Source organism: Panthera leo, chromosome F3 (genome assembly GCF_018350215.1).
Source record: "Panthera leo isolate Ple1 chromosome F3, P.leo_Ple1_pat1.1, whole genome shotgun sequence".
NCBI lineage: Eukaryota > Metazoa > Chordata > Mammalia > Carnivora > Felidae > Panthera > Panthera leo.
In genome coordinates this window covers 65,523,542-65,550,366 of record NC_056696.1, presented here as the reverse complement: position 1 = coordinate 65,550,366, position 26,825 = coordinate 65,523,542, and the positions used below count along the sequence as shown (strand labels likewise).

Here is a 26,825-nt window from a genome sequence, read left to right as displayed (position 1 = left end):
CAACATTTCATCCTAGAACTCTGAAAACAGGAAGTGAGGGATAAGTGGCCCAGTGATTCATCTTACTTCTACATCTGAACATTTTTGGAGGGAATATAATTTCTAAGGACCCGCACGTAAGTCTGCGGGACAACAAAGTTCTAACGTTGGCACTCCTTCCCTCTCCTGACATTTGTAACAAAAACCCTTAATTATATTTTTGCTCTGATTTTTCGTCTTGACTCAGTATTTACAAGAAGGAGGCTGTTTATTTTCTCTGACTAATGAAATCGAAAGCTAAGGACAAGGGAGGGAGGAGTCTCGGGATGGTTTCATAACCTCCCTCTGGGGGACAGCACAGTGAGAGGAAACCAAAACTAGTCAAGTTGTGACTCTACACAGTGCCATTTCTGATTGCTATCTTTCAAAAACATTTCTTTTTCCTGTGCCCTTCAGGAGATTATAATAGCTTGCAGTCCAGTCTCTAAGGGCTTTGCTGATTGATCTTTCTCCTCAAACAAAATAAGCAGTGATTCCTGCATTTCTGAAGAAGACCTCAAGATCTGGACTTGTGGGGAATTCCAGCAAGGTGAGAACCGTGGGCTTTCTGTCAAGAGATATTAGCTGAGCAGGAAACATCCAGGGGGCTTCGGTTATAAAGAATGGGGGGGGGGGTGCTGGTTATCAACTACAGTCAGGAAAATGAAAACAGTAGCTTCGTTCTATTTTTTTTTTAAGTTTGTTTATGTATTTTTGAGAGAAAGAGAGACAGTGAGAGTAGGGGAAGGGCAGGGAGAGAGGGAGAGAGAGAGAATCCCAAGCAGGCTCCATGCTGTCAGGTCAGAGCCCAAAGCAGGGCTCAAACTCATGAACCGTGAGATCATGACTTGAGCTGCAATCAAGAGTCACGTGCTTAACCGATTGAGCCACCCAGACTCTCCAACAGTAGCTTGATTCTAATCCTTTCCAGCTCAGGCAAAAAACAGACATTCTCATTCTACCACATCTGAGGCCTGAACAAAGGGAGATACATTTTGACTATAGAAGATATTAAAATCTATTCCTTAGGTGACTACTGGCATGAGTTATATTTAGAGAAACTGTTTAGTTTCCTTCCCTGGAAAGTGCACAGGAAATGTGGTGGCTGTGGCAGGGTCCCGGGCAAAAGTCAAGAGAGAAGCACAAGGAGGAAAGTATCATAACCTAATATGAAGTAAAACACACATCTGGATTTAAAGTTGATTGTATGGTATTATCCTAATCTTAGAAAACTCACATGCACGCATACACACACACACACACACACACACACACACACAGAGCAGAAAAAAATTTCCTTTCCACAGACACAGTTATGCAAAAACATGGCTTCTTTACCTCTTGTAGACAGTTTAATTTTTATCTTATACTTCAGAGCCATTATTTTAGTTCCTTTTACTATTGCTTTCTGCCTTCCTCAAAATTACTGACTTTTTTCTAGTGGCAAGATGCAAGGGAGAGGGAGGGAGTCAGTTATACAGAGATTTCTATTGCCTGCTTGCAGAATTGCTGAGCAACTTTCTGGACGGCCTGTTATAATACTATTTCATTTGCTCTCGTTAGAGTGTGAGATTTTTCATGCTGATTTCAGAATTTGGGGTATGTTAGATAAACCTCGTTAATTATGTTTATTAATTGCGTTGGTCGGATTTTCTAAATCTGTACTGATTTCTTAAAATTTTATTTCGCAATTGCGAGATGCGTTAAAATCATCACGCATAAAAACCGTGCCATTGTGAGGTTTTCGTCCCGTACGTCTGTCAAATTTACATACACAATGATATATACAGGTGTGTGTGGATGTATGGAGAGAAACATACGATATAATATACAAATATAATTTTTATATTATTATAGGCGAATCATGTTATGAAATAAATTACATAATATTTATAGCATTATAAAGGGATATCACAACAAAAATAATATATATTTTCGATTAGCAAGTAAATACACAATCACAACTGTGTTATTTCCCTGGGACGTCAGCTTTGTCATTGTGTTGTGCTTTGATGATATTTTTTTTATCTCCAGATCTATTTAAAGCTACACTAATGTAGATAAGCTGGTTTTCTCTTGGTTGCTCGTCGCATGATGAAATATTTGTCTTTTATCTCCCCACCTTTAAGTGATCTTTTGTTAACAATACATTGGCAGATTGTGTAAATGCCATTTGACTACACTTTCCGCTTAACTCGTTAAGGCCATTTCTGTGTCTGCTGATGATTAAGGGGTACAGTTTGGCTTCGGCCACGCTCGTTCCCGTTTCTGACACTTCTGAATGCTCTTTTCTCGTGCTTCTGTTTTTACGTATACCTTTATCTGATCCTTTAAGACAAATACATTAGCGAAAGGCCCCATTGGCTTTCCTCCCTTCCCCCGCCGTGTCGATATGCTTCCTGTCTCTCTCGTCTTTAGTCGAAGTTGCATTTCTTTGTAAGACAGAGGCACACCTCGCCAAGGTAGTCCTCGCTCTGGCTGGCAGTAGTTCTGGGCTCTATGTGTCATTTTTATTATCGAATATCATTTCCAATAGACGTTTCCTTATAGGTCTTTGTCGTACAAACCACAAGGCCTTGAATATCAGAGAATAGTTTCTGAGGCCCCCACATTTAAATATCAGTTTGGCCAGCTTGGAATTCTGCTCTCAAAATTATTCTGCCCTCCCTCTATGTAGACAGTACCTTTTCTGATACCCCGGGGCTGCATCTGTTTTGAAATTCACAGTCGGGGCATTTCAGAAAGGCTATTTAGTGTACCTACTTTGAATACTGTAATATTAGAGGGCACCCGGGTGGCTCAGTCGGTTGGGTGTCTGACTTCGGCTCAGGTCATGATCTCATGGTTCATGAGTTCGAGCCCCACATGGGGTTCTCCGCTGTCAGCACAGAGCCTGCTTCAGATCCTCTGTCCCCCTCTCTCCCTGCCCCTCCCCTGCTCATGCTCTCTCTCCCTCTCTCTCAAAAACAAACAAACATTAAAAAAATAGAAACAAACAAACAAGACACAAAAACAAATACTGTAATACTAGAAACCCAAGAGGGGTCTGGATGGTTATTCTAAAATCAAACACACTAATATTTTGGAAATACAAAATGCACGTTCATATTTAAGAGGAATGAACAAAGATTAAACCTAGCCTCCTGTCACCTTATATCGTATTATATCTTATTTTGCAAACGAATTATGTTGTCACACTCATATATACCACACACAACACAAAAATTTCATTTTAAACACTATTCAGCTTTGAAACAGATATGGAATTTGAATAAATACTATTTGAAAATTACCCTGTTTTACTGTTGGTGGACAGCTTTGCTGTTGAGCGTCAGATTCAGGCTGCTCCTTGAATCTTTACAGGTAATCTGCTCTTCATTTCTGGAAGCTTTCAGAGTTTTTAGTTTGTTGTTAATGATCTTCAGTTCTGCTATAATCCATCTTGTGGATTTATCCTTCAATCCATGAGCCTGACCAATCCGAGGATCTCGTACCCTCGCAGGAAGGAATCATTCACAGCCCTGGGGATTTGAACATGCTAATTATACAGAAGCTACACAAACACACGGTGCCCGAATAAGAACAATTGATGAATTTAAACAGAAAAGTGGAATCCGTACCATGTACTGAGTGCCATAGAGGAAGTACGAGAGGTGCTAAAGGGGCCCAGAGGCAGGACCCTCGGTCCAACAGGGGGACTCTGGTGGCTTTTGGAAGACAAAGCCTCAGCGGAGTCCTGAAGGCTCCGAGGAATCAGTCGGAGGAAGAAAGGCGAGAGCAGCTTGTTAGGCAGCAGGGAGGGAATTAGCAAAGTCCTGATGCATGAAGAGGCGAGATGGGTTGTATATTTCTGGAGCATAAGCCGCAGGAATCACAAAAGACACAGATGTAAAAAAAAAAAAAAAAAAAAAGATGCAGATTATTCAAGGCTCTCCAAGCTAGGGTGGGGAGCAAGAAAAATTTCAAAAACAAACCGGGGAATTCTTGGCGGCTGTCAAGTGGGACAGAGCCATGGCTGGATAGAGGGACATCTGGCTCTCCGAAAGAACTGTGCAGAGGAATTCAGCCTAGAAGGGTAAAATCAAGGAACTGCTAAATAATTGCGCCAAAAAGTGCAGTGTTCCTGCTCTAGCCGGAGTGTAGAACTCCAGTGAGAGGACTACTAAATGGTCCCAGAAAAAAAATGCTGTGGTTGTGCACGAGGCAGCAGGTAGAAGGCCAGCAGGGGACAAGGGCACAGAGGACACAGAGGACATGCCCAAGCCCCAGGGAGAGGGGACGCTAGAAGGACTGACTGGAGGAAGGCAGGTGGACATGGGCGGGTCCCTGGTGTGGAAGCGAGCGCCCCGGTGGCGGGGACAGTCACGGAGGGTGAGAGGCTGCGGTCCACTCGGCCATCAGAGAGGGTAACAGGGTCAGGAGCCAGCGAACAGACATCCAGGGAGACACCACAGCCCCAGTAGGGGACGGCCGCTGGGAACAGGTGCCCTGTGACACCGTACAGCCCACACTCCACGCACAGAAAACACTACCTCTTTCCAGACCTCCTGCCACCACACCCGCCCTGACCCGACACAACTGTCATTATTAAATGAAAAGACTTCCTTAGGAGTTCTGAATGCAGGGTGCCTGGGTGACTCCGTCGGTTAAGCGTCCGACTTCGGCTCAGGTCATGATCTCACAGTTTGTGGGTTCGAGCCCCGCGTCGGGCTCTGGGCTGACGGCTCGGCGCCTGGAGCCCGCTTCAAATTCTGTGTCTCCCTCTGTCTGCCCCTCCGCTGCTTGCACTCTGTTTCTCGCATGGTCTCAAAAATAAATAAACATTTAAAAAAAATTTTTTTTAAAAAAAGAAGTTCCGAATGCAGCAGATCTCAACCCATTTTGCACAGTGATGCACCTGGTCTTTGTCACACACACTCAAGGACAACACCTTGACATGGGCCACTCACCCACATAGACACAACCAGGCTTTTAAATTGTTCCGATGAGGATGTAACGCCCTATGGTATTTTTCTCCTGCTTAGACAGACCTTGAGAGATGGAGACAGAATGCAAGAGAATTCTTCTGCTGAAAGGGCTTCAGCCCCTCAACGACGACCAGTTTAGCATGGTTAAGTCCCTGCTGGATTCTGATTTGGGGCTGACTCCAAAAATGAAAGAAGACTATAGCAAGGTCAAGATTGCTGACATGATGCACAAGAAATTCCAGGGGATTCTCTGTGTGAACAAACTCCTGAGGCTGCTCAAAGACATAGAAGGACTAGGAGACACTGTGAAAGCTATTCAAAATGAGAAGAGAAAAGGTAATGCAGAGGAGCCCTCACTGTCCGTGTGCCCGCCCTCTGTGCCCAGCAGAGCCCTGGTGTCGGCACAGCGGGGAGATCCCTTTGCCAATTTACGACTCAGTTGCCCAGATGAGGTGGCCCTTCGAGCGCCAACAGGTTGACAGGTCGAACAATTCCTTTCCTACAAAGGGGGGCACTGTATTCTACAGGGTGTATTTGGGGGATGTGGGTAAAGAAAAAAAGCAGGAGTTGACGACAAAGGCTGAGGCTTCCCCCACATTACGATGGTTACAGGGTGACGACAAAATTAGGAAAAAATTGTGACTCTTAAAAATACTGCAAACGGTGCGTATACTGCTCCCTCACAATATTTATCCCACCGTTACTCTATTCCCCAGCAACAAACGTGAGGCAGTGCTTAAAGAAAAACTCATCTCTCGCAGATGTGAAAACATTGCCTCCCGTAAAATCACTGGATCGTAAAAACATATTTTGACGTTTGTCACGTCACTAATTAGATCGGATTTCCTTTCTCTGCTTGCTGTAATTCAAATAGACCTTCCATAGGAGTTAACCCACCATCGGCATTTTGAAAACTTAATATTCTTAAAAGGAAAATATAGGATAAATGGGTTGGAAGAGGGTTTGACTGAGGTTCCCGGGAGTCCAGATGATGGAGGGGTGGGCTTGTGCCCGTGGGGAAGGAAGGAGACCACCCGAGACTGAGTCAGCACCTGTAGCAGGGCTGGCTGGTTGATGGACACAGGGGGGACAGAAACGCCAACTCAGACCCACAGGCATGAGTTCCGAGGAAACGGCGCCGAACGTGATGCAGTTGCCCTAGACCGGCTCCTTTGGATTTACCATGTTCTTTTTGCTGCCTCAGTTATGAAGAAGTACAAAACACAGGGACTGGCTCCAGTGAAGAAAAGAAAGCAGGAGGCGTCCAGTACTGACGAATCGACATCCACCGCAAACAAGGCTTCACGGCCAGTGGATGGTACACTTGTGTCGAAGGTAAGATGCAAAAGGTCCCGCTGAAGAAGCTTCCCCTATGGCTCTTCCCCTGATTAGCTTCCTGGGAGCACTTAGCTCTTCCTTCATTTCTCAACCTGCAAATAGAAGAATCAAGAAAAAAGGGATTCCAGGGGCAGAATGAAAATGAGGTTTGGAGTCAACAAATCCATAGTGAACAATCACCCACCCGTAGTTGGCCATCACCCGTTATGTTTCAGAACTGTGTTCACTATAACTCGTGTGTATAACTCCGTGGGAAGGAGATGTGGAGTCAGGACCCCTCTTTACATGTGGGATAAAGGGAAGTCTCACCAGGAGGGCAGCTCACCAAAGAGACACAATTCAATTCTAGATTTTCCAAATCCTGGTGCAGCATCCTTCGGGCCACAGGGAGGAGAGGAGATTCCCAGCTATTGTGTGAAACTCCCATCAATGTGGGCTGCACACCTCCCGTCATCTCTCAAGAGGACGGGCTCCATGTGGTCCCCTGGATTCCTGAAACAGAAGTTTTAGTATCCTTGTAATCTAGTAATAAAAAACTGATTGGCTCAGTAGTAATAATGTTTTACCTCCAACTGCAAACCATTACCCAGAGGGTTGGGATCTACTTTCAGAAAAGGAAAACTAAAACCACAAGCAATGGTAAATCTAACAAGACACAACCAACGCCGGAATGGGGTCAGCTTGGACAACCTGCAGTCACAGGTGCCCTGTCACCTACAAGCTCCTCTCAGCCTCCTCGGATGCCTCCATCAACCCCAGGCAGCAGTTTCTCAACCAAGGTACCGTCTTGCTCTTCCCCATACTTGTTCCTCTCTCTACAACATAGTACAGGAATCATCAGGACCTATAAAGAGCTTCTACGTAACTCCCTACTATGTACAATTTCTTTAGATAACAATAATCACTCATTAGCTTATCAAATGCAGATAGTGAAATTTCAGTGTAGTAGAAACCCTTTGCTATTTGAAAGTATGCATTTTGAAATAATTCCGAATCTCAAGTGGGTTACCAACTTGGTGCAGGAGTAGGGGTAGGGGGTGGCCGGACCATTAACGATGAACACGGGAGGGTGTTTATACCCTGCATTCCTGTCTCCTTTTGTCCCTTTCCCCTTGGCTTATTGACCATACATCTGGATTCACTTCCAAAATTGGGGGCTCCCTCCCACATCATGTGTGTAAACATAAGCTATCTCGATGGTTTGGAATTCATGACTCTTGTCTTTTCACTGGCCCAGATACACCCACCTTTGGACCCCAGCCTGACTCCCTTCACCCCGGCAAGTCCTCACTGATGTGCCCCCAACAACACATCACATCTTCCCACTGCTGGCTGTCACGGGTCCTTTGATTTTTTTCCAGCATTTATCACCACTCTAATGAGTGTGAGTTCTCCTTTTATGGGACCATAACCTCAGGTTATAGGGGAAGAGCAGGCGAGGTGGAGAAGTGAGTGCACACGTGTGTATCCCCTCCCGCCTAGCGGACCTCTGTCCCACCCTGACATGACCACGGTGGTTGCCTACACTCGGGAGATATAATGTCCATTCTGCGGCAAATACCACAGGAATACCCACCCGAGGAATGAGCCAGGCAACACTTGAATCACTATTCTCTAATGTAGTTTGTCACCCAGGCCCCAAGCTGCCCTCTGACCCAGGCTGTACCCCGGCCCCAACACACACATAGCACTTGAGGACAAACTCCCTAAAGACATCTTTCTCAAGTTGTGTCTTGTGGATCCTACTATTGTCAGCACCAAAACTCATCATCCCTACCCAGTGTCCCCAGGACTTGTTCATGGGATGGAGCTAGCTGCCTGTGCCTGTTGGATCCCAGGCCCAGATGGCCGCGGATGTGTCCTTCTCCAGTCACTGAAAACTCAGCCGCTGTGCCTCTGCTAGGACAATGACATATGTGCACATCTCAAGATAATTCTGCTTTGACCCTGCATCCTGGCTTGGGAGTGACAGATTCTCAGTCCCCACCTGCTTATATATGGGACACAGCCATTTCTATCCTGGGAGAATCCTCACACTGCCCTTAAACGTCTTAGAGAGCAGGGACCCCGGGAAGGCTCGTCTGCCGACTCAGCCTCTTCCCATAAACACACCATGCAGTCGGTTGTTCCACGGGGTCCAGCCACCTGCACAGGAAGCCTGCAAAAAATGGGTCCACCACTCCATCTCTGTCTCATTAGATGAGCAGGAAAGCCTTGCTCTGATTCATCACAGGGTCTCCCACCGATTTTCTTCAAGTGTGGGTTCTGTTCCTTTTGTTTCCCCAAAACCAAATGCAGGCAAATATTACCTTTGATTCCTGTGTTTCCAGAAGCAAACAGCTCAAAACATCCTGTTTCAAGAACTAGACAGGGTGAATAAGTGAAAAATCTGGAGAGGGAAAAAAATTCAATTATTATTTTTTCATATTATTCAATCAAAAATAATATATTCAGCATCTAGGGTTGCCTCGGTGGCTCAATCGGTAGAACATCCAACTCCTGATCTCTGCTCAGGTCATGACCTCACAGCTTCTGAGATCAAGCCCTACACTGGGCTCTGGGCTGAGAGTGAAGAGTCAACTTGAGATTCACTCTCTCCCCATCTCTCTGCCCCCTTACCCCACACATTCTCTTTCTCTCTCTCTCTCTCTCTCCCTCTCTCTCTCTCTTCTCTCTCTCTGTTTGCATTCTCGTTCTCTTGCACTTAAAATGAAGAAATAAACTTGAAAAAATATTTTCAGCATCTAAATCCTACTGCTATGACAGAAGCTTCCAGTGTCACTGATTTTGAGGGAATATCAAGATAAGGTTGTCTTGAGATAAATTGCTACCTATGGCAGAAGCGAATAGAGAGGCTACTTTAGGGAAATATTTCCCACGCCATCAGGAGGGACCCACATACAACATGAGGCATCTGCAGATCAGAGCCGACCAAAATCTCTAAATAGAGCGTGAAATAGCAGTGACAAGGCCAACATGGCTGTGTATTGCCCACGTAGTGTGTTGGACCAGGGAACCTGTGTGCTCTGTGTCCGTGATCTCATCTCGTCTTTATAACAGCATTCGTTATTTATCACTCAGGGTGCTGTTGTTAGGGCCATTTCATCGCTGAGAAAACTGAGGTTCTTAGAGGTTAAACACATTCTGCAAAGGTCACACAGACAGTGAGTGTCAGAGCGTGAACACGTGAGCTCTTCATGGGCACATACAAAATCCACGTAGCTGTGTGGATGTTACAATATTTTTTTTAATGCCTCTAATGTATGAATAACCAGAGTCATGGATGGACTTGTTTCCACAACCCTGGCTCTGTAGTCCTGCAAAAGAGGAATGAGGTGTGGGGGTTGGTCTGACGGTGTTCTGATCAGGAAGGCGCCTGCCAGAGGCAGGCATTCCAGAAGCTCCCTCATCTACAACTTTATCCACAAGTCACACTTGACAAACTAGTCAAATGGATGCTAAAAGTGATAAGAATAGTGGCACGGGCATCTCGGATGCAGGATGGTCCAAAAGGGCTTTCGTTAGTGACGGTAAAGGTAGTCAAGACAAACGAGTTTACAGACTCTTTCTGCAATTCCTAGAACGATCATAAAAGTCCAGGTCCTGGGAAAGCCTGGGGGAAATCCTCATTGGGTTTGTCTGCCCTTGAGATCTCTGAGGGATTTAGTGGCCTGGTGCAGAATCCTGCCTCTGGAATGATGAACGGGGGGAATCTCACTGGCATGGAAAACAAAGCATTCACAGGGTTTCCTGAGCTGAAGGACAGGAGATAGGAACCAATGTGCTTATTTGCTGAAGCACAAGGCAGTGAAAAACTTGGCTAATGAAACATCCCAAAATTCAGCCAAGTAGTTCTGAGACTGGTTTCCATTGGAGCCAGGTAGGGTTTTCTACCAGGCCACGATCCACGTGTCATCTTGAGGAGCTTGACATAGGGCCCTTGGAAGCAGAGGTGGAGGTAGAATTGCCTAGCATTCCAAAGAAAGTTCAATCATCTGTGTGGTTAAAGTTTGCAGAGGGATGTTTGTACCCTGGTTGGGGTCCTAGCCAGAGAGTAGAAGGAGGTATCCTTCTGTGCTAGTATTCCAGAGTGAAGATCCTGGTGTGTGTGTGTGTGTGTGTGTGTGTGTGTGTGTGAGTGTGCGTGCGAGAGAGAGACACACAGACAGACAGAGAGGAGGAAGGGGAGAGGAGAGTGAGCAGGAAAGTGGGAAAGAGAGAGAGAGAGAGAGAGACAGAGAGAGAGAGAGATTGTGGCTCATCAGATATTGAAAACTATTGACCAGGGGAAAAAACTACTTTCAGAAAAGAAAAACTAAAGCCACAAGCAGTGATAAATCGAAGACGATTCAGCCAACACCAGAATGGGGTCAGCTTGGACAACCTTCAGTCACAGGTGCCCTGTCACCTGCGAGCTTCTCTCAGCCTCCTCGGATGCCTCCACCAACCCCGCGCAGCAGTTTCTCGACCCAGGTACCGTCTTGCTCTTCCCCGTACTTGTTCCTCTCTCTACAACATAGCACAGGAATCATCAGGACCCGGAAAGAGCTTCTCAGCAATTCTCCTACTATGTAAAATTCATTACACAACAGTGACGCTAACCACAGCCGCTGTCTCTCTCCTATGACAATGACATATGCACACACCTCAGGATAACACTATTTTTGCCACGCATATTGGCTTGGAAGTGACACTTTCAAAGTCCCCGTTGGCCTACTCGGATGACTCCTTAAACAAATGACTCCCATGAGAATTTCTACTCCCATGAGCAAAGTTCTCCTGCCCTGAATCCTGCTTGGAGCACCGGGACCACAGAGGCTCATTGGCTCCCTCAGCCTCTTGCACATAAACACACATGTAGTGAATTCGTCCCTCGGGTCCAGCCACCTGTACAGGAACAAAACGGGTGTCTGATTGTTCAGTCCTTTCTTCATTAGGTGAGCACAAAAATCTTGCTCTGATTCATCATGGGGTCTCCCAATGATTTCTCTACCATGTGGGATCCGTTCAACTTTTATCCCGAAACCAGGCGTAGACCAGTTTTGCTCTTGATTCCGACAGCTACGTCTCTTCTAAACCGAACAGCTCAGGACATCGTGTTTCTACAACAGGGCAGGGTGATGAAGGAAATGAAATCAATTACTTTCTCATATTATCCAGTCAAAAAAGAATATTTTCAGCATCTAGGGGTGCCTCGGTGGTTCATCCGATAGAACATCCAACTCCTGATCTCTGCTCAGGTCATGACTTCACAGCTTTTGAGATCAAGCCCTAGTTTGGGCTCTGGGCTGAGAGTGAAGAGTCGACTTGAGATTCACTCTCTCCCCATCTCTCTGCCCCCCTACCCCACACATTGCCTCTGTCTCTCACTCTCTCACTCTCTCTCTCTCCTCTCTCTCTCTTTCTTTGCATTCTCACTCTCTTCCACTTAAAATGAAGAAATAAACTTGACAAAATTTTTTCAGCATCTAAATCCTACTCCTATCATAGAAGCTTTCAGTGTCACTGATTTTGAGGGAATATTAAGATAAGGTTGTCTTCGGATAAGTTGCTACCTGTGGCAGAAGCGAATAGAGAAGCTACTTTAGGGAAGTATTTCCCATGCCATCAGGAGGGACTCACATACAACATGAGGCATCTGCACATCAGAGCAGACCAAAATCTCTAAGTAGATCATGAAAAAGCAGTGACAATGCCGACATGGCTGTGTATTGCCCACGTAGTGTGTTGGACCCCGGAACCTGTGTGCTCTGTGTCCGTGATCTCATCTCGTCTTTATAACACCATTCGTTATTTATCACTCAGGGTGCTGTCGTTAGGGCCATTTCGCCTCTGAGAAAACTGAGGTTCCTAGAGGTTAAACACGTTCTGCAAAGGTCACACAGACAGTGAGTGTCAGAGCGTGAACACGTGAGCTCTTCACGGGCACAAACCAAATCCACGTAGCTGTGCGGATGTTACAATGTTTTTTTAATGCCTCTAATGTGTGAAGAACCAGAGTCATGGGTGGACTTGTTTCCACAGCCAGGCTCTGTACTCCTGCAAAAGAGGAATGAGGTGTGGGGGTTGGTCTGACGGTGTTCTAATCAGGAAGCCGCCTGCCAGAGGCAGGCATTCCAGAAGCTCCCTCATCTACAACTTTATCCACAAGTCACATTTGCTGAACTAGTCAAATGGATGCTAACAGTGATAAGAATGGTGTCACGTGCATCTCGGATGCAGGATGGTCCAAATGGGCTTTCGTTAGTAAAAGGACAGGTAGTCAAGACAAATGAGTTTACAGACTCTTTCTGCACTTTCTTACACAATCATAAAAGTCCATGACTTGGGAGAACCTGGGGGAAATCCTCATTGGGTTTGTCTGTCCCTGAGGTCTCTGAGGGATTTGGTGGCCTGGTGCAGAATCCTGCCTCTGGAATGCTGCCCTCGGCGAATCTCATTGGCATGGAAAACAAAGCATTCACAGGGTTTCCTGAGCTGAAGGACAGGAGTAGGAACCAATGTGCTTATTTGCCCAAGCACAAGACAGTGAAAAACTTGGCTAATGAAACATCCCGAAGTTCAGCCAAGTAGTTCTGAGACTGGTTTCCATTGGAGCCAGGTAGGGTTTTCTACCAGGCCACGATCCACGTGTCATCTTGAGGAGCTTGACATAGGGCCCTTGGAAGCAGAGGTGGAGGTAGAATTGCCTAGCATTCCAATGAAAGTTCAATCATCTGTGTGGTTAAAGTTTGCAGAGGGATGTTTGTACCCTGGTTGGGGTCCAAGCCAGAGAGCAGAAGGAGGTATACTAATATGTGATAGTATTCCAGAGTGAAGATCCCCTGGTGTGTGTGTGTGTTTGTGTGTGTGCACGTGCAAGAGAGAGAGAGAGACCGAGACAGAGAGAGAGACAAACAGAGAGATGAAAGGGAGAGGAGAGTGAGCAGGAGAGTAGGAAAGTGAGAGAGAGAGAGAGAGAGAGAGATTGTGGCTCATCAGATATTGAAAACTGTTGACCAGGGGAAAAACTACTTTCAGAAAAAGAAAACGCAAAACAAAAATTCAGCAAAATCTGAGATGATGCAGCCAACACTGGAATGGGGTCAGCTTGGACAACCTGCAGTCACAGGTGCCCTGTCACCTGCGAGCTTCTCTCAGCCTCCTCGGATGCCTCCACCAACCCCGGGCAGCAGTTTCTCAACCAAGGTACCGTCTTGCTCTTCCCCATACTTGTTCCTCTCTCTACAACCTAGTACAGGAATCATCAGGACCTGTAAAGAGCTTCTCCGTAACTCCCTACTATGTATAATTTCTTTAGATAACAATAATCACTCATTAACTTATCAAATACAGGTAGTGAGATTTCAGTGTAGTAGAAATCCTTTGCTATTTGAAAGTATGCATTTTGAAATAATTCCGAATCTCAAGTGGGTTACCAACTTGGTGCAGGAGTAGGGGTAGGGGGTGGCCGGACCATTAACGATGAACACGGGAGGGTGTTTATACCCTGCATTCCTGTCTCCTTTTGTCCCTTTCCCCTTGGCTTATTGACCATACATCTGGATTCACTTCCAAAATTGGGGGCTCCCTCCCACATCATGTGTGTAAACATAAGCTATCTCGATGGTTTGGAATTCATGACTCTTGTCTTTTCACTGGCCCAGATACACCCACCTTTGGACCCCAGCCTGACTCCCTTCACCCCGGCAAGTCCTCACTGATGTGCCCCCAACAACACATCACATCTTCCCACTGCTGGCTGTCACGGGTCCTTTGATTTTTTTCCAGCATTTATCACCACTCTAATGAGTGTGAGTTCTCCTTTTATGGGACCATAACCTCAGGTTATAGGGGAAGAGCAGGCGAGGTGGAGAAGTGAGTGCACACGTGTGTATCCCCTCCCGCCTAGCGGACCTCTGTCCCACCCTGACATGACCACGGTGGTTGCCTACACTCGGGAGATATAATGTCCATTCTGCGGCAAATACCACAGGAATACCCACCCGAGGAATGAGCCAGGCAACACTTGAATCACTATTCTCTAATGTAGTTTGTCACCCAGGCCCCAAGCTGCCCTCTGACCCAGGCTGTACCCCGGCCCCAACACACACATAGCACTTGAGGACAAACTCCCTAAAGACATCTTTCTCAAGTTGTGTCTTGTGGATCCTACTATTGTCAGCACCAAAACTCATCATCCCTACCCAGTGTCCCCAGGACTTGTTCATGGGATGGAGCTAGCTGCCTGTGCCTGTTGGATCCCAGGCCCAGATGGCCGCGGATGTGTCCTTCTCCAGTCACTGAAAACTCAGCCGCTGTGCCTCTGCTAGGACAATGACATATGTGCACATCTCAAGATAATTCTGCTTTGACCCTGCATCCTGGCTTGGGAGTGACAGTTTCTCAGTCCCCACCTGCTTATATATGGGACACAGCCATTTCTATCCTGGGAGAATCCTCACACTGCCCTTAAACGTCTTAGAGAGCAGGGACCCCGGGAAGGCTCGTCTGCCGACTCAGCCTCTTCCCATAAACACACCATGCAGTCGGTTGTTCCACGGGGTCCAGCCACCTGCACAGGAAGCCTGCAAAAAATGGGTCCACCACTCCATCTCTGTCTCATTAGATGAGCAGGAAAGCCTTGCTCTGATTCATCACAGGGTCTCCCACCGATTTTCTTCAAGTGTGGGTTCTGTTCCTTTTGTTTCCCCAAAACCAAATGCAGGCAAATATTACCTTTGATTCCTGTGTTTCCAGAAGCAAACAGCTCAAAACATCATGTTTCAAGAACTAGACAGGGTGAATAAGTGAATAATCTAGAGAGCAAAAAAAAAATCAATCATTATTTTTAAAATATGCATATAAAAATAATATTTTCAGCGTCTAGGGGTGCCTCGGTGGCTCAATTAGTAGAACATCCAACTCCTGATCTCTGCTCAGGTCATGACCTCACAGCTTCTGAGATCAAGCCCTACACTGGGTTCTGGGCTGAGAGTGAAGAGTTGACTTGAGATTCGCTCTCTCCCCATCTCTCTGCCTCCCTACCCCACACGTTCTCTCTCTCTCTCTCTCTCTCTCTCTCCCCTCTCTCTCTTTCTTTGCATTCTTGCTCTCTTCCACTTAAAATGAAGAAATAAACTTGAAAAAATATTTTCAGCATCTAAATACTACTGCTATCATAGAAGCTTTCAGTGTCACTGATTTTGAGGGAATATCAAGATAAGGTTGTCTTGAGATAAATTGCTACCTATGGCAGAAACAAATAGAGAGGCTACTTTAGGGAAGTATTTCCCACGCCATCAGGAGGGACCCACATACAACATGAGGCATCTGCAGATCAGAGCCGACCAAAATCTCTAAGTAGAGCGTGAAATAGCAGTGACAATGCCGACATGGCTGTGTATTGCCCACGTAGTGTGTTGGACCCCGGAACCTGTGTGCTCTGTGTCCGTGATCTCATCTCGTCTTTATAACAGCATTCGTTATTTATCACTCAGGGTGCTGTTGCTAGGGCCATTTCGCCTCTGAGAAAACTGAGGTTCCTAGAGGTTAAACACGTTCTGCAAAGGTCACACAGTGAGTGTCAGAGCGTGAACACGTGAGCTCTTCACGGGCACAAACCGAATCCACGTAGCTGTGTGGATGTTACAATATTTTTTTAATGCCTCTAATGTATGAATAACCAGAGTCATGGATGGGCTTGTTTCCACAACCCTGGCTCTGTAATCCTGCAAAAGAGGAATGAGGTGTGGGGGTTGGTCTGACGGTGTTCTAATCAGGAAGCCGCCTGCCAGAGGCAGGCATTCCAGAAGCTCCCTCATCTACAACTTTATCCACAAGTCACACTTGACAAACTAGTCAAATGGATGCTAAAAGTGATAAGAATAGTGGCACGTGCATATTGGATGCAAGATGGTCCAAATGGGCTTTCATTAGTAACAGTAAAGGTAGTCCAGACAAATGAGTTTACAGACTCCTTCTGCATTTCCTTAAATGATCATAAAAGTCCAGGTCCTGGGAAAGTGTGGGGGAAATCCTCATTGGGTTTGTCTGCCCTTGAGATCTCTGAGGGATTTGGTGGCCGGGTGCAGAATCTTGCCTCTGGAATGATGAACAGGGGGAATCTCACTGGTATGGAAAACAAAGCATTCACAGGTTTTCCTGAGCTGAAGGACAGGAGTAGGAACCAATTTGCTTATTTGCTGAACCATAAGGCTGTGAAAAATATGGTGGAGAAAACATCCCGAAATTCAGTCAAGTAGTTCTGAGACCCATTTCCATTGGAGCCACAAAGGGTTTTCTACCAGGCCACGATTCATGTGTCATCTTGAGGAGCTTGACATGGGGCCCTTGGGAGCAGAGGTGGAGGTAGAATTGCCTAGAATTCCAATGAAAGTTCAATCATCTGTGTTGTTAAAATTTGCAGAGGGATGTTTGTACCCTGGTTGGGGTCCAAGACAGAGTGGAGCAGGACGTATCCTATATGTGCTAGTATTCCAGAGTGAAGATCCTCAGGTGTGTGTGTGTGCGGAGAGAGAGAGAGAGAGAGAGAGAGAGAGAGAGAGAGAAAGGGGAGGAAGGGAAGAGGAGAATGAACAGGAGAGTGGAAAAGTGAGAGAGAGAGAGAGAGAGAGAGAGAGAGAGAGAGATTGTGACTCATCATATATTGAAAACTATTGACCAAGGGTAAAACTACTTTCAGAAAAAGAAAACGCAAAACACAAATACTGCAAAATCTGAGACGACGCAGCCAACGCCAGAATGGGGTCAGCTTGGACAACCTGCAGTCACACGTGCCCTGTCACCTGCGAGCTTCTTTCAGCCTCTTCGGATGCCTCCACCAACCCCAGGCAGCAGTTTCTCGACCCAGGTACCGTCTTGCTCTTCCCCGTACTTGTTCCTGTGTCTACAACATAGCACAGGAATCATCAGGAAGTGAAAAGAGCTTCTCAGCAATTCTCCCACTATGTAAAATTCATTACACAACAGGGACAATAACCACAGCCGCTGTCTCTCTCCTATGACAATGACATATGCACACAGCTCAGGATAACACTACTTTTGCCAAGCATCCTGGCTTGGAAGTAACACTTTCAAAGTCCCCGTCAGCCTACTCAGATAACTCCTTAAACAAATGACTCCCATGAGAATTTCTACTCCCATGAGCAACGTTCTCCTGCCCTGAATCCTCCTTGGAGGCCAAGGTCACGGAGGCTCATCGGCTCCCTCAGCCTCTTGCACATAAACACACATGTAGTGAATTCGTCCCTGGGGTCCAGCCACCTGGGCAGTAACAAAACGGGTGTCTGATTGTTCAGTCCTTTCTTCATTAGGTGAGCACAAAAATCTTGCTCTGATTCATCATGGGGTCTCCCAATGATTTGCTCTACCAAGTGGGATCCGTTCAACTTTTACCCCGAAACCAGGCATAGACCGGTTTTGCTCTTGATTCCTACAGCTACGTCTCTTCTAAAGCAAACAGCTCAGGACATTGTGTTTCTACAACAGGGCAGGGTGATGAAGGAAATGAAATCAATTATTATTTTCTCATATTATCCAGTCAAAAAGAATATTTTCAGCATCTAGGGGTGCCTCGGTGGCTCAATTAGTAGAACATCCAACTCCTGATCTCTGCTCAGGTCATGACCTCATGCTTTTGAGATCAAGCCCTAGTTTGGGCTCTGGACTGACAGTGAAGCGTTGACTTGAGATTTGCTCTCTGCCTACGTCTCTGCCCCCCTTACCCTACACGTTCCCTCTCTCTTTCACTCTCTCTCTCCTCTCTCTCTCTCTCTTTGCATTCTCACTCTCCCTCACTTAAAATGAAGAAATAAACTTGAAAAAATATTTTCAGCATCTAAATCCTACTGCTATCATAGAAGCTTTCAGTGTCACTGGTTGTGAGGGAATATCAAGATAAGGTTGTCTTCGGATAAATTGCTACCTGTGGCAGAAGCGAATAGAGAAGCTACTTTAGGGAAGTATTTCCCACGCCATCAGGAGGGACCCACATACAACATGAGGCATCTGCAGATCAGAGCCGACCAAAATCTCTAAGTAGAGCGTGAAATAGCAGTGACAATGCCGACATGGCTGTGTATTGCCCACGTAGTGTGTTGGACCCCGGAACCTGTGTGCTCTGTGTCCGTGATCTCATCTCGTCTTTATAACAGCATTCGTTATTTATCACTCAGGGTGCTGTCGTTAGGGCCATTTCGCCTCTGAAAAAACTGAGGTTCCTAGAGGTTAAACACATTCTGCAAAGGTCACACAGACAGTGAGTGTCAGAGCGTGAACACGTGAGCTCTTCACGGGCACAAACCGAATCCACGTAGCTGTGTGGATGTTACAATATTTTTTTTAATGCCTCTAATGTATGAATAACCAGAGTCATGGATGGACTTGTTTCCACAACCCTGGCTCTGTAGTCCTGCAAAAGAGGAATGAGGTGTAGGGGTTGGTCTGACGGTGTTCTAATCAGGAAGCCGCCTGCCAGAGGCAGGCATTCCAGAAGCTCCCTCATCTACAACTTTATCCACAAGTCACACTTGACAAACTAGTCAAATGGATGCTAAAAGTGATAAGAATAGTGGCACGGGCATCTCGGATGCAGGATGGTCCAAAAGGGCTTTCGTTAGTAACAGTAAAGGTAGTCAAGACAAACGAGTTTACAGACTCTTTCTGCAATTCCTTAAATGATCATAAAAGTCCAGGTCCTGGGAAAGCCTGGGGGAAATCCTCATTGGGTTTGTCTGTCCCTGAGATCTCTGAGGGATTTGGTGGCCTGGTGCAGAATCCTGCCTCTGGAATGATGAACGGGGGATCTCACTGGCATGGAAAACAAAGCATTCACAGGTTTTCCTGAGCTGAAGGACAGGAGTAGGAACCAACTTGCTTATTTGCTGAAGCACAAGGCAGTGAAAAACTTGGCTAATGAAACATCCCGAAGTTCAGCCAAGTAGTTCTGAGACTGGTTTCCATTGGAGCCAGGTAGGGTTTTCTACCAGGCCACGATCCACATGTCATCTTGAGGAGCTTGACATAGGGCCCTTGGAAGCAGAGGTGGAGGTAGAATTGCCTAGCATTCCAATGAAAGTTCAATCATCTGTGTTGTTAAAATTTGCAGAGGGATGTTTGTACCCTGGTTGGGGTCCTAGCCAGAGAGCAGAAGGAGGTATCCTTCTGTGCTAGTATTCCAGATTGAAGATCCTGGTGTGTGTGTGTGTGTGTGTGTGTGTGTGTGTGAGTGTGTGTGTGTGACGGAGAGACAGAAAAACAAAAAGAGAGAGAGAGGAGAGTGAGAGAGAGAGAGAGAGGTGAAGGAAGAGAGGGATTGTGGTTCACCTGATACTGACAACTAACCAGGGAGAAAAAAACTATTTTCAGAAAACAGAAACCCAAACCATAAAAACTGAAAAATTTGAGATGATGCAGCCAATGCCGGAATGGGGTCAGCTTGGACAACCTTCCGTCACAGGTGCCCTGTCACCTGCGAGCTTCTCTCAGCCTCCTCGGATGCCTCCATCAACGCCGGGCAGCAGTTTCTCAACCAAGGTACCGTCTTGCTCTTCCCCGTACTTTTTCCGCTCTCTACAACATAGTACAGGAATCATCAGGACCTGTAAAGAGCTTCTTAGCAATTCCCTACTATGTATAATTTCCTTACATAACAAAAGTCACCTGTTAGCTTATTAAATGCAGGCGGTGAGTTTTCCGTGTAATAGAAAGTGTGTATTTTGCTATTTGAAAGTGTGTATTTTGAAATAATTCCTGATCTCAAGAGGGTTACTGACTTAGTGCAGGAATGAGAATAGGGCGTGGTCAGACCACTAAAGATGAACACAGGAGGAAAATATGAACGATTGCATGTAACTCGTCTCCTGTCTCCTTTCGTCCCTCTCCTCTTGGCTTATTGACCACACTTCTGGATTCTTTTCCAGCATTAGGGGCTCCCTCCCACGTCCAATGTGTATACAAAAGATATTTCTCTGGTTAGGAATTCATTACTCCTGTCTTTTCACTGACCCAGAAACACCCACCTTCAGACATCACCCTGACTGCTTCCCCTCCCCACCGGGCAGGTCCTCACCGATGTGCCTCCAACAATACATCACATCTTTCCTCTGCTCGATTTCACGAGTCCCTTTATTTTTCTTTTCCAGCATTTATCACCACTATAATGAGTGTACCTTCTCCTTTTATGGGAGAATAACCTCAGATTCTAGAGAAAGACTAGACTAGAATGGAGAGGCAAGTGCACAGGCAGGCATGCCCTCCCGCCTAGCTCACCTCCGTCCCACCGTGACATGACCATGGTGGTTGCCTACCCTTGGGGGTAGAGTATTGGCTTGGAAGTGACTTTCTATGGAAGTGACTTTCTATGTCCCCATCTGCCTATACGTGAGACACAGTCACTTTTCCTCCTGTCAGAATCCTTCTGCTGCCCTGAACCCTCCATGGAGCACCAGGACCCCAGGAGGCTCTTCTGTGCCTTAGCCTCTTACACATAAACACACCATGGACTCAGTGCTTCCCTGGGGTCTGACCACCTGCACAGGAGGCCTTCAAAAAGGTGTCTGACCTTTCAGTCTGTGCTTCATTAGGTGAGAATGAAAGCCTTGTTGCTATTCATCACGGGGACTCCCGACAATTTTCTCTAGGGTGTGCGTTCTGTTTGCTTTTTGGGTTCAAAGCCAGAAACAGATCACTATCACCTTCAATTTCTGCTATGATGAAGGGAGTAGCACAGAAAAGCATGATTTATGAACAAGGTGCGAAGTGGAGATTATACCCTGAGAGAAAATGACCTGTTCATGCTTTCAGAATATTATCCAAACCAATATTTCCTCAGCCTCCAAGCCCCACTCTTGTCATGCCAGTTTATGATAACTGAGTTTTAAAAGGCAATAGCTCAGCATGATCCTGTCAATGAGATTACTGAGTATATGTGGCTTACCCAAATGGAGAAATTTCTTTTATAAGGCTCTCCCTCTAACAAAGATTCCACCAACAGGGTCAACACAAAGCATGAAATATCTGTTTATCGGAGCAGACTACAGGCCTCTGAAAAACCACGGAAAGACAGTGCTGACGACATTTCTGCGCACTAGGCATTTACTTGGTGCTGGGTTCAAATCCAGGCTTTGCGATCTAAAGCTTTAACATTTAGGGGAATTTCTATTCTCTAGAATAAAAGCTCTAGCTTTTTCTATGCTGCTGTTTTTTAGAATCATTGGGTTCAAATAATTCTATGCCAAGGAAGCATGTTTTCAGAAGGCTCATTCTTCTGCTGTTCAAGTCTGGAGCCAGAACATTTCTAAATCAGGGAAGTTCATGAGCTTCTCCAGTGATTGCTTAACTAATCTCTTTTGAGCACAGCCCTTCTTGGAAAAGGGCTCACGGTTTCCCTCTTTCAATTGTGACATCTACCGGGACTGGTTCCAGATGAAATCTGTGGTTTCTGACTAGAGCCGTTCCCTGCCAGTGCTGTTAGGGTGATTTATTTTCTTCCTTACTGCTATCTTACTTTGCTCACTAAAATGCTGATTGGTAAATTAAGATAATATATTTATCTTCATGTCTAATGGGAATCCCTTCACAACAGCATGGCTATTTTCCTCTCCCTCTATGCTCTCCAGAGCTCTCCTCAGAGAAATGTTGTTTTGTTGTTGTTTTTTTATCTTGGGTTAATGCGTTTAACAGAAAAAATAATATTCCTCCCAAATGTATGAAACGATGAAGAAAATAAGTACAATTACATGTAATTCTTCCATGTCTTCCACTAGCTACCTTATACTAGGTCAGCTGTCTCTCTCTAGCTCATTTTTTTCCCCCAAATCCATCCAATCTGAGCCTTTCTGGAGGCTCAACATTAAGCTTAAGGTGGCTGTCACTAGAAAGGACCGTGTATTCCCTTTCTTAACTGGGCCACTTTCTGATGTGTACTTCCAAGTAGAAACCAAGATTGAAGTCTGTACCTACAAAAGCTTCCAGAGAAGAGGGTTTACAGACATGCGCCAAGGAAGTGATGGTGCTGAAAGCCACAGAGCCATTCGCATATGACGTCATAGACGAGGAGAGAAAGATGTTTCACGCCACTGTGGTTACTGAGAGCCAGTTCTTTCGAGTGAAGGTTTTTCATGTCGGCCTGAAGGACAAGTTCATACCAAAGAGAGTCATCACCTTAGCAGATTATATTGGCCGCAACGGGTTCCTGGAGGTGTACAATGTCTCTTCTGTGTCTGACGTCAGTGCTGACCGAAAGATGGAGGTCTCAAGCAGACTGATCCAAAATGCAAATGCAACTCCTAAAATCAAGGATCTTCACTCGGAAGAGCCAGGAACATTTGTGAGTGGGGTGTATCAGGTGCATAAGGTAAGCCCACACCACTGTTTTGTACTATTTCATCTATAACCCCCGAATTTAAAGGTCTGAACTTGCCAACTGGAGTTTGGTTCACTTCTGAAACACGGGAACTCAAGGCTCCAATGGCCAGGGTAGTTGGGTAGAATCTTCCCACTTCAGGATAAGGGCTAGAAAAACTCTTCACATTCCTCTTCCGAAGGCAATGCCATGTAAGTTCTACAGAAAGAGATTTCCCCAAATCCTTGGTATTTGGCAGATGCTATGATCCATTCACAGGTACTCTGGTCCAGAACAGTGCAGACTTTCTATCAGTACACACATCCTTATGATTTTGTTTGAGTTCTGTCTTATCCCTTTCAGTGACAGCTTAACTTGATTGTGAATAAAGAATTGCCCTCCCAAACTTGGATGCTGGTTGTGACAACCAGAGTAGGAAATCGACAGATGGCTCTGCCCTGAAACGCAGCTTGTTCCTTCTACCTGTGTTGTCTTCTGTGCCCTCTGTGTGAGTGGCTGTGCACACAGGTGCATTTGCAGAATTAATGAGTACAGTGAGCGAGAAGGAACCTAGAACAATGGGACTAGATGATCGAGATTCTGGATTTGGGCAGATTGGGAAGAGGGAGTAGAGAATGGACAGGAAAGAAGTACAGACTGAAATGACATAATCCACTTAATGAGAATTAGCGGCAATCCTTCTCAGACTCATAAGGAGAATCCTCTGAACAAAACATCTTAAGCTATGTGTTACTCCTCCTTCCGGACCTCCAGTTCATATTAACCTGTCAGAGACAAAAGTTTCCACCCACACCCTGTGTTTCTCATGGACGTGGAACCTGATCCATTCTGAGGAGGAGCATGCTGATTTTCTTTTGCAGAAAATGGTGTTGGATCAATGCATCACTTTGTATGAAATACAAGATGATACGGGGAAGATGAACGTCTTGGTGTATGGACGACTGACCAAAGTCAACTGTGAGGAAGGCGATAAACTCACACTCATCTGCTTTGAACTAAGCGGGGATACAAGACAGCTGAGATCTGTAACTCACAGCTTCATCAAGGTGGGGACTTCTGGGGAATAGCATTCTTCCAATGTGGAAGACTTATGACTGCCCTTTCTATCATTCTTTCTTTCTTTAAAGAAGGAGGTTTTGAATTGTGTTGGAGAGAGAAACCCCAGAGAAGACTTCAAAGGATATAATACCTAGCTAACTATTACAAAATTGGTTGAATGCATCAAAGCAGGGAGATTATGTAGTAAATTTGGGCTTCATTAAGGCCGATGTCTTTCAAAACCTAGCTCTGTGATTTTCTAACTGCTGGTGAAGTTTAGCACCAGAAACTTCAGGTTCATCGGTTTTAATATGGGGGAAATGCCATCTATCCCAGAGGAAGGCAAACAGAGCTCACACCAGACCTAGATGATCAAGAGTGCCCCTGAGTGCCTCAACACAAAGTAACTTGCCTTTAATGAGATACACAGACTGGTCTACACAGAGAGTATTGGTCCTCCAGGACTAAGTCCATGCTCTTTGTCCACGTGAGATTGTGGGAAGACCCTCAAAGGCTAGTACCAGAGTGAAATAGATCAAAGATGGACACATCCAGACCCACAGCAAGGCCCAGACTCTTAGACATCTCCAGTTCTGAGTCTTTCAAACCTTCCAGCCTTTCCATTCCAGACTCAGTCCCTCCTCCCACCTGCCTTCCCCGTGAGAACCGTCCCTTCAGCTCTTGGCATCGAGTACACCTGCTCCTTCCTCTCTCTCCTGCCCTTCCATGTGCATTCATGCTGTGGGTGAGTGACTATCTCACTTTAGGGTCTCAACCAATGTGGGAGGTGACCCAAAGGACAGGAATTCATGGAAGGGGACAGGGGAGAGTGAGAAGAACCTTACGACAACGGGATGCAACTGGTGGTTGGAGGACAGTGTCAGTGCAGAGAGAAAGTCAGAATTAGCTACATCTCACCTGCTCTAACTTCAGTTCTTTCTTCTTCAAGGTCATCAAGCCCAGGAAAAACAAGAAACAACAACTCAATCCTGATTTGGATATGAAAACCCCAGCATAACGTCCTTCTAAAAACCTGGATGCCATTAACGATGTACATGGAAATAAAATCCAGATACAGAAAAGCTATATATGTCCATGATAGAAATTCAGTGATAGGTATACCAGCCGTTAATTCTAGGAAATAGAGTGTTAATGGAGACTTTTTATTTTCTTTTTATATTTTTCTGTGCCATCCTAATGCTATATTTTGCATGTATAATTTTTATAATTTGGGAAAAAATAATAAACTCGTTTTGCTAAAGGCGTGCTAGAATAGAAGTCTAATTCATTTGGTGCGTTGCTTACAAGTGAATCGTTTACAGAGAGGGAGGCAAACCATAAAAGACTCTTAAATACAGAAACAAACTGAGCGTTGCTGGATGGGAGTTGGGGGGGAGGGTGGCCTAAATGGGTGATGGACAGTAAAGGAGGGCACTTGTTGGGGTGAGCACTGGGTGTGGTATGTAAGTGATGCATCACTCAGTTCTACTCCTGAAACCTTTACTGCACTAGATATTAAGTAATTTGGATTTAAATTTAAAAAATAAAGAGGAAAAGAAAATAATACGAAAAAACAAAAGCAAACATGTGTAACTTGCAGATCAGGTTGGAGCACACAGGCCCCAAGCAATATTCGCATTTATGCTTTGGGTGCGACCTCGACAAAGGAAGGCTGGGGTCAAGAACAGGCGTGTTGAACGGGCTGTGCCCTGCTCAGAGACACCCTGCTGAGGGCGCACGTCAGCACAGAAATTCTCTGCGCTGCAGTTGCTAAGCCCTGTTTTCCTAGGAAAGGATTGCTGTCGCTCGGAAGGATGGGAGTCGATTCCGAACTGGTGCCCCTGAGCGGGCATAACGCCTAATTGTTCCGCCAAATAAGTCACCTCCGGGCAATCTGCAGGAAGACACGTACGTGTTGCATGTGGTTCTAGCCCCGTGTGATGCGGCTTGCCTGGCTGCGTTCCTTTACTCAAGGCCCAACAGCTTGGTGGCTCTCCAGCCATGTGTCCTGGCTCTCATGCTGCCCCTGCGTGGATTCCAGCGGGAAGTTGCCTCGGGCAGAGACCCCCTCGCTTCAGGCAAGCGCTGAAGAACCATTCACGTACTGTGGAGTTCAGTGGCAGGAAGGAGGTATCCAAAACCGGACGTTTACAATCGATTTCTTGACCACATACTCACTTCCTGGTGCTTTGCAATTATTTTGTGTCACTTAATCTCCAGCCTAGCTCTAGATGGTTGAGAGTTTTCGCCTTTTCACTCTCCTAACGTGAGAAAAACAGGGAAGAGAAAGGTGAAATCACTTCCCTAATGATACTCGGGTGGTCAGTCGCTGTCCCTGATGGAGAATCAGGCCGTGGTCCCGGTTGGGGTAGGTGTGTTAGGGGGAGGGGAGCGAGGATCAGGCGGAAGTTGAGAAGAATGGAATGAGGTGTCTCCCTCCGCGAAGGTCCAAGGCTGTTCATGTGCAACTGATCTAGGAAACGAGGCATTACAGGTGTGCCTTTATGGTTTGGGGCCCAGGTCCATGGAAAGATAATGAGTGGTTCTCCCCTGTACGGCTTCCTTTCTGAATGCGTGTCTTTTATTCTGGGAGGCTTAGATGCCAAGAGTAATGTGTATACTTGAAAAAAATCCTGCACAATGCCAACCTAATAGCATTCATATCATTTGGGGCATTTGGGGAAAATCAGAATTGGAAGGAAGTTAGAAGTTCTAGAATCCCATTTTTCCCTCCGCCATGTGAAAACTGAAGTTTTCACTGAAGAGAGATTGAGGGAAGTCATCAAGATCATAACGTCCCTCAGCTAGTTGGGGAACGGATGTCATGCAGAGAAGATGTCTCCAACTGCTGAAACTTCCTCCACCTCAGACCTGATCTATGGACCCTAAGGATCAGGATGGCTTCACACAGAAATGATGTTTGTATTCTGAGCTACATACTCATTGTCTTCACCTTCTTTCTCTTATGTAAGAGTCTTATGTCATGATCTCATGATTTGTGAGTTTGAGCCCCATGTTGGGCTCCGTGCTCATAGCTCCGAGCCTGGAGCCTGTTTCAGATTCTGTCTCCCTCTCTCTGACCCTCCCCTGTTCATGCT

At 45.9% G+C, this 26,825-nt stretch overlaps 1 protein-coding gene across 4 annotated transcripts; it reads left to right on the top strand.

Annotated features, from left to right (window-relative positions):
* The first annotated feature begins 335 nt into the window (after positions 1 to 335).
* Positions 336 to 25,016, top strand: IFI16 (interferon gamma inducible protein 16). 4 transcript variants are annotated; one of them, XM_042924914.1, is made up of 11 exons: positions 336 to 568; positions 5,047 to 5,321; positions 6,190 to 6,320; positions 6,935 to 7,102; positions 10,629 to 10,796; positions 13,326 to 13,511; positions 17,008 to 17,175; positions 19,692 to 19,859; positions 22,261 to 22,680; positions 23,550 to 23,735; positions 24,677 to 25,015. In XM_042924914.1, the coding sequence occupies exons 2-11, from the start codon at positions 5,057 to 5,059 to the stop codon at positions 24,743 to 24,745; spliced, it is 1,929 nt and encodes a 642-aa protein (XP_042780848.1). In that variant the 5' UTR covers positions 336 to 568; positions 5,047 to 5,056; the 3' UTR covers positions 24,746 to 25,015. The 4 variants fall into 4 exon arrangements, with proteins under 4 accessions (XP_042780848.1, XP_042780847.1, XP_042780849.1 ...); XM_042924913.1 differs by having other exon boundaries at positions 5,043 to 5,321; positions 24,677 to 25,014; XM_042924915.1 differs by having other exon boundaries at positions 5,043 to 5,321; positions 13,344 to 13,511; positions 24,677 to 25,010.
* Positions 25,017 to 26,825: the final 1,809 nt, after the last annotated feature.